The 8,514-nt window shown below is 42.7% G+C and overlaps 1 protein-coding gene across 1 annotated transcript in view; it reads right to left on the reverse strand.

Moving 5' to 3' along the window:
- The window catches only part of LRP5 (low density lipoprotein receptor-related protein 5), a gene marked incomplete at both ends in the record, with an annotated part of 31,539 nt that overhangs the window by 9,541 nt on the left and 13,484 nt on the right, over positions 1–8,514 (reverse strand). The window contains 3 exons of the mRNA XM_010085586.1: positions 306–431; positions 2,386–2,595; positions 6,065–6,255. Of these exons, the coding sequence (XP_010083888.1) occupies positions 306–431; positions 2,386–2,595; positions 6,065–6,255 (527 nt within the window). The remainder of the gene's footprint in view (positions 1–305; positions 432–2,385; positions 2,596–6,064; positions 6,256–8,514) is intronic.

Below are 8,514 nucleotides of genomic sequence, written 5' to 3' on the forward strand. Positions count from 1 at the left end.
ACCACGGGTTGATGCAATGTCATCTTATAAGTATTTGTTGAAAGCACAAACTTGTCACTTCATACAATTATAAAAATTGCAGTAGAAGATGCAAGTATTTTAAGGTCAAACCAGAATATTCTGCTCACAATGAAAAGTCACGAACGTCCACACCGAAGCAGAAAACAGCTGGCAGAAGAAACAATGATGCGACACACCATGTGTAGGAAAACACTGTGTAAATCCATGCTTTGTATTGGACTGCATCCTCAACCCTCATCTTTTTTCATGTAAATGGCTTAGTGGTACTGTTAATCATAACTCACCTCCGCATGTTAAGAGATTCTGTAGAAGCACAAGGTGCTCAGGGCATGAGCATCTCGGAGTCCCATCCCCTTTGGCAATGCAGATGTGCGAACACCCACCATTGTCACGGGAGCATGGATGCACAGCTGGAGCAACACACAGAAAAAAATATTAGACAGCATAAAAGAAATCATAACTAATCCTAGGTAGGGCAAAACTCACAAAACCACTCACAAACCACTTCTGTTGGAGTAATGACAAATTACTTCAACTACAAATAAACAGGAAGATAAATGCAGGATTTTTTCAGTTCAGTGCTGAAAAGCTGATTTGCTACCTCATGAGGACTAAATTTCTTCCACTCACAGTGATATGGAGACATCTAAAAGACTTCTAAGAGGAATTTGGGAGCTTAGGTGAAGAGGAATGAGAATCGGATTTGAGAAGGTCGCATTTACACTGTACCTAGACATCCCACCTGCATTTCTAGGGTAGCCAGGCATCAAGAATGAACAGACGTCACTGCAGAATGCCAGCCCCCAAAACCCTCAGGAATTCTCCTTTAATCTTCTCTATCCCCTCCACTCCCCTGCTACTCACAAAACTGCAATACAAGCACACACAGCTGATATTTCTTTTTAAAGCTAGGAAGCTCATGGTTTTGTTCCCAAATCAGTTCCCCAGAAGCACTGAGTACCTGAGAGTTCCTAATAGAATCACTCTAAACAAACATCAGGTGGATAAGAAACAGGCCCAGAGAAGCGAGGTCGCTGTCACTGTGTGAGTGCCCCGTCCAAACAGCGTCTGAAGAGAGCCAGGCTCTGCCTGCTTACTGGGGCTGACAGCTCAGCATCTGCTCAGCCGTCTGTGAGGCTACTGCCGGTGCTGTTTGTGATCTGCTGAGCAGTGCATTCTTTCCTACGAGTAAGGACCAAGAATTTCCAAAGGGAGAAATCGTATAGATAGCATCATTTCTGTGCCAAAGCTGTTTTCCATCTTTTCAGGCTTCTCAGTAACCTACTTTCACCTTTAACAAATCCATCAATTGAATACAGTGTTGGGGACACTACTGGGTTGCTAGCAGAAAAAATGCACGTGTGAATACTCGTGTGGTCATGCACACATGTGCATATGTATTTTTACTCCCCTGTTGTAACAGAAGTCACTTATGTAGGACAACTTCCCGCTGCCAAAGGTGATGCCTTTCAGTGTGGCTTAGAAGAAACAGCACTCTTGCCATAAAATGTAAACATTTTTTTAAAAAAACACATGGGATATAATATTTTTCTCAGCGTTGAGAATTAAAGAAAAAATTCTTTCTGCATCATTCAGTGTTACCTTTGAAATACACTAAAAATATGAGAAATGGGACAGAAGAAAAAAAACTGGGAATTGTGAAAGAAAAAAAGAACATCTGGATGAGGATTAGCACACAGAATCTACTACATTTGAAATACTACCTTATTTGTAACAGCTTACCCACACAGGCAAGTTTGACAATACTTACAGCTATCACAGAAACTAACACGTGTGGTACAGAGGGTGGTTGCAAAGTGGAATCATTTCTTCTGAAAATTAAAGCATTATACACAAATGTACCCTCTCTATAGAAGACAACTCATTACAGGCAACAAAGTTTAAAGAGGCCACTGTCATGAGCCCTCTGTTTCCCACATCTCGTTTGTATTTTACATTCCCTTTTATATTCCTGTTGAGCAGGAGGAGCTGGAGACAAGGCAAGTACAATCCTTTTCTTTCTTTTTTAAGGTTTTTCCAAGTCTTATTACTTGGTTGTATTTAAAAAATTAACAATGATAATGATAAGTATCTTTGAGAGTGAATTCAAGATCATATGAGCTTATACAAAACAGATAACCGAGAGCCATGAAGAAACATATTCTAGCTGTGCAGGGACACTCCTCTGGACAAGAACGAGGACCTTGTTTCTCCTCCTCTGCTAGGATCCCTCCTGGCCAAGCTGAAAGCACTCCGTGGCTTACTTGAAGCCCACTGGCAGCGTTATTGCAATATTCAGCTGGATGAGGACTTGGAGAGACAGTGACAAATCCTGAGAGACATCAGATATGGAAATAAACTCACAGAATTCCTCCATATCAAGCTCTTCCACAGCATGAATGCCTGTTAGGTGAGCAATTCGGCCTTGAATTCTAGTCCTTTTGTACCCGTTCATCTTCTCCACTCTCTCAATCATCTGCTGCTGACGATCAATCCAATACAAGTGATTCCCCAGCACCGTGAGTCCCATCGGCTGAAGGATGTTGGAGTCCTCCAGGGTCACGCGGTTAGCACCTGAGATCAACAAAAACAAAGACTAGTTTTACACCAGTCGACTTGTAACTAATTTCTTAAAAAAAACCCCAACCAAACCAAACCAAACCAAATCAAACCAAATCAAACCAAACCAAACCAACCCAACCCAACCGAACCAAACCAAACCAAACCGAACCGAAGCGAACAAAACCAAACCGAACCCAACCCAACCCAACCCTGCAAATAGTCAGCTATAAAGTGACTGGCTTCATTTGTCTATGCAGACCAAGGCTCTGCTTGTTCAGCCTCATCTCAGGTAAATGAAACCAGTCACCATGTCATGAGGGCAAGCAGATACACTATGAACCAGAGCTCCTCCTTGCATACGCCGGCTGGTCAGACAGCCATGATCAGCCTCATGTGGCCGTGCTCATGTGTGGAGTCCCTAAAAGCCTGTGTCACTGATATAGACTCAGCTCTTGGGCCAAAATTTTTACACTACCTCCACACACCAGGTAGTACACTTGGTGGAATCTACAAGCAATTAGCTTTACCGCCATTACTCAGATAAAACATATTAATCGTGCAATATGCAAAACCCTGTCATATGCTGTATCACAACCACAGAGATACGATCACAAAAGCTCATATTCTAACAGCCACACTTCTTTCTTCACCTTTTTTTTTCTTCAGTAACCAACCAGAAAACCCAAACTCTAAGTAACTCAGTATGCTCTTAAACAGGAACGCTCAGGTTTCCTGCTCTACAGAAACATGTAACAATCTGCTCTCAGCCAATGTGCAAAAAATCAGGTTAAGTACAAATGCATTTATTACTACTTTTAACACTAATTGCTTGCAGTCTTCTACTGTGTGCTGCCCTACACTTAGTGGCATTTAATTGTTGCTTTTGTCATGCCTGTCTAGGGTGAACAAGAGATTCCCAATTATTCTACTAATTCACAGAAACCATTTAGAGACTGTATATGCCTATGTATACTAGATATATTTGATGTAAAAAAAAAAATGAGGAATCAAAACAAAATCATAACTTGGTGCTTCTGCTCCTGTATTTCCTTTTGGAATAAAGACCTTTATGTCTGCTTGCATTTGAAAAAGAAAAGTTTTGAATATCTACACAAAATGAGATTATAGAATCTGGATACATAATAAAAATGCTATGAGCACTGGATTTGACTAATTTGCTGCATAAATTTTTTAGAGCTCAGCCAAGCACAAGAATGTAACATTTATTTCAATTACAGATTCTAATAGTTTTGCACATAAAATTACTGCCTCCAGTGACTCCTGCTTGACTGTCAGGACAAACAGTGTGCATTCAAATCAAATTCAGTCATAGAGAGATCAGAAACTCTTGGACTTGCAATTGGGATTTTAGTTCTTTAGCCCCGAATTTCTTGTGTTTCTGTACCAATGAGGAAAACATCTTTGTTTCGTTCTGTTTTCAGAAGAAACATGCACGAACGCTATGTGACAGTACACTCCTGGGTGTAATCTGATGTGTCTATTATTGCACACACTTCCAAGGTACCACCGGATTTTACTCTTGTAAAGAGTGCAAGAACACAACGGATGCACCTGCACTAATCTCACTAAACGGGCACTAAACCCAATCCTTAGTACTACTCTCTAGCAGCATAGTTCCTGAGATGTTCTTCGTCTTCTCCGAAGCAGGTCTTAAAATTCAGAAACACTAGGAAACATTTTGCCAGAAGAAGGTTCTCAGTGAACAAAGCACAGGGCGCTTTGTTCATCTGCCCTGCAACCTGCTGAGCACCCTGAGCTCCTAGGAACTTCAGTAACATTGGATTTTCAAAGACAACTGTCCTTTTGCCAGACTAAACCTCAAATCTTGACCCAAAAGCACAATTTTCAGCTGCGTTCAAGAGATCACAAGAATAGGGAAGCCTCATTTCAACTTGAAATAAAGAAAACTCCTTCTGCCTTCATCATTTTTAAGTGCTAAATTGCTCATACATTTAGAAATCAAAGGCAATCTGGTTTCCCGAAAGCTATCCTGAAGGCACTCTGAGATGATGAATCCATGAGGTGACCCTTGAAAGCTGGAAGTCCTGCTAGACCCCTAGCCTGCTTGGACAGCCTCCCAAACCCAGGCCTAACCCAGGCTCCATTGAATGGGTTTGGTGGTGGACATCAAGCATCATCTTCTTTCTCCCTCATCTGCAAACAGTTGAACTTTGGCAATTTGGAGATGGCACTGGATAAAGTGATTAATCTATGCTATAATTACATTGTATTTGATCTTGAGTAAATGACAGCCCAAACTATTAATGAATAATTTTAAAAGGAGAGGCAAAGGACACCTGTAGCACTGGATGACACCATGAAATTGTCATTTAGAATGATCAAAATGAAAAATCTCGATCTGAAGAAATAAAAGGATATTTTTCAACAGATATGGTTAGAAAAAAGAAGAGAAAGCATGTTACAAATAAAGAAGTGTGGAATTTGCATAGTAACTAAATACTTTGATTCCCAGAATGAAACAGATGTGTAGTATTTTCAAGATGGAAATCAATAGTTAAATACAAAGAACATTAAGCTGGAAGGACACACAATTTCTCTATTTAAAGTCTAATTGAAAACAAAGCTTGTTTTCACCTCAACAATTTTATAGCTTTTCCAGTCACTTCAACAAGAACATAAAACACTACTTTTTAATCGACTAGTGTGGCAGACAAGTTATTTGCAAATGGTTTATGGATGTCTAACAGCTCCAACTGAAAAATTCAAGAACCTCATAAAGAAAGCCATTGGACAGGTTTATAGTTCTTTCATCCCTCTCTGAAAGATCAGCATTGGACATCTGAGGTTATTCCATGATTTACCAGGATGCTGTTTAATCAGGGTGTAGCGCAAGCTTTAGAAACCTCCACAACCATGTCATCTCCCCAAGCCTACGAGGGATTAAGCTTGTCTAGACCAGTCTGATTGGCATGAAGAATTCTATACACAATTTCGGTCCAATCTATTCAGCAGCCTCAGGTTACGCTAAAGTCCTTTTGCTAAATATGCCCATTTTAAAGTGTTCTGCTCAGAAAATACTTTTTAGTGGAACTAATTCAAGTCAAACTAATTTGGCTGTCAAATTTCTTCTGAAGTTGTGATGCAAGATGGCAAAATATTAAAAAAAAAATGCTGTTAATTAATTTAAAAAATCAACAGCTCAGCAAATCAAATTGCAGTGACCTCATCTGGATCAAATACAACCATAGTTTTCAGGCTACATGATACATATCCTCTAGTTAATAAACGTCAAATGCTCTCTTGGAGGGTGGCGATCATTACAGACATGTTTATTCCAATCTCATCAAAGACGGGAGCCCACCAGCAATTGCTACCTGTGACTGCCTACGCAGAGCTGGCGACGGTGGAGATAAAAGTTTCTTGGGTTAGCACCAAAGAGGGAACGATGTCCTCTGCACAGACACACTGCACTCCACGTGTTTAACAGCACACCACATACCTGACAAGTCACAGCTTTCGATGCGCTTCAGATCTGCATCCACCCAGAAAAGCTTTCCAAATTTGTTGTCAATCACCAGTGCTACCGGTCGGATCAATCCAGTTGTAAAAAGCACTTCTCTCTCTGTGCCATCAAGGGCTGCACGCTCGATCTTGGGAGCTCGCTCTTGCATGTTGGTGAAGTACATGTACCTGAGAACAAAGACAGCAGCCACTTCACCAAGAGCTTCAGAAGGGGGGCAACTCACCTGGGCACGCAGGTTCTACTCTGTAAGAGGGAGGGATGTAAGTTTACACAGGGACAACTGTGGTGACTGTTGCTCCAAGCTGCAAAGATCCAGCTCTGTCAGCTGCAGAACACCAACCATTTGCTAACAGGCATATTGAGATCGTCTGAAACGAGCGGCGTTTGTCCTTAACACGAAATGTGTCAGCACTCAGCACTGCTGCGCTGGCAGCACTCTTCCTGCAGCGCAGGTGAGTGTTAAGAGACTTGCACAGACTTTCTGCAACCATCCTTGGGTAAAGCTGTCCCCATCCATCAATCAAAGTCCAGCAGCTCTTTCTGACAAAAAAGAATTGTCACCTCCTCTCCTTCTGGGTTGCCTTTCTTCTCAGCAAGAAGTTCCTACTGAACTTGAGACAGAATCATAGAATAGACTCATAGAATCATTAAGGTTGGAAAAGACCTCAAGGATCATCAAGTCCAACCGCCAACCCAACCCCACCCAACCCACTAACCCATGTCCCTAAGCACCACATCTACACGTTTCTTGAACCCCTCCAGGGATGGTGACTCCACCACTGCCCTGGGCAGCCTGTTCCAATGCCTGAGCACTCTTTCAGGGAAAAAATTATGAGCAGAGATCACAGAAGGAAAAACAACTGAGGATGGCATGTTCCTGATTCCTCCAGTTCCCTGAATTCTTTCTACCTGCCTAAGCCATTTCAGCTGCCATCAGAAGCAGTCTGTGCCCTCCTCCTGCATAGGGAAAAAAGGGCTCGTGCACCCACGTGATGAACAGAGAGCTCCCTTGGCGAAAAGTCCACCATTTTTTCAGTGGTGGATAACATGGGCAAACTCCCTAATCCAGTGGGCTACTCTGCTGCACAGCCTTTCCCGGTGGCACAGGGAGGAGAGGCAGCAGTCAGAATGTGTAGCCAAGGGAGAGGTGGAGAGAAGGATTTGTGGAACTGAGGCAGAAGAAGTTCAGTACAGAGATCACTCATCCAGCTCTCCCAGGTAGTCACATTGGTCAGCATAGTCTCGCCCCCATCTTCTCATCCTTTAATTTAAAAACAGGTTTCTCTTTAAATCATTTGAAAACCTGACTAGTTTTTGAGTTGTAGAGAGCAACAAACAAAAGTTGAGAGTTGTAGAGAGCAACAAACCCAAACTCCCATTGTAACGGAGAAAGCAGATAAACTCTTATGAAAACAAATAATGTCCAAGTGACTTAGTCCTAATAAGATTAGAATCTTTCCTCTAATCTGCCTCTCCCCACACCAGCTTTTGACCTGTGCAGAGCACACTGAGTATTGTGGAAAATACCAGTCCTATAAATGCTCCAGATAGAGTCTCTGGGTACTACAGATAGGGAACCTTGTCATTCAGCGTCTGTCAAGCCCATGGTAAGCCATGCAGTGGTAAATTGGGATTTAAGCATCTAACTTAGTAAAGAGAACAGTAAAGGACCGCCTTTGACCTCTATGAATGAAGCTACTAACCACATGAAGATGGGGGTTGCTGAATTTAACCAAAGCTGCTTTGCAGCAAAATAACACATTTTCTTCCTGTGGGAAATCACTCCAGCGCATCCTACCTGTCCTACCTCATTTCAGACGTTTCTGTGATACATATCAGGGCAGAGCTAACTTAAAATGTACAGAACATAAGGGGTTTGGTTTTCTGTTTGTTTAACTTTATTACATTAGCAGGAAAAGTTGTATCATATGATTGAGGCCCTTTTTTTTTCCCCCCTGGAAACATTTGTTCTATGGTGACCAAACCTTTATAAGCCAGCTCTCCAGCTGATACAAACCCAGTGTAAACTCTCCTGTTTTCCCTGTTAGGGCCCATGCAGTGAACAGGATAACGTGGTTTTGCTTTGCTTCCCCCACCTGGGCTAGCTCCTCACTGGTGTGGGTTTGTGTGGTGGGTTTGTCTCGTAGCAGGGAGGGGCCACAGCAATGGCTCCTGTCAGCAGCTGCTAAAGGTTTCCCCAGACTCCAGCTCTGCTGGCAGCAAGGGAGGGGCTCCTGTCAGTGACTGCTCAGGGCTCACCCCCACCCCTGGCTCCAAGGGTTTAGTAACCGGGAGGGGCAGTGGGGGAAGGAGGCCCACCCATCTAGCCTCTGTAAGAAACTGCTGGAAGTTTCCCCAGCTCCAGGCTGGATCCACCCCAGGCCAGGGCTGAGCCCATCGCCGCCTCTGCCAATAACAGATTGAAG

Source organism: Pterocles gutturalis, unplaced genomic scaffold (genome assembly GCF_000699245.1).
Source record: "Pterocles gutturalis isolate BGI_N339 unplaced genomic scaffold, ASM69924v1 scaffold13510, whole genome shotgun sequence".
NCBI classification, from domain to species: Eukaryota; Metazoa; Chordata; class Aves; order Pterocliformes; family Pteroclidae; genus Pterocles; species Pterocles gutturalis.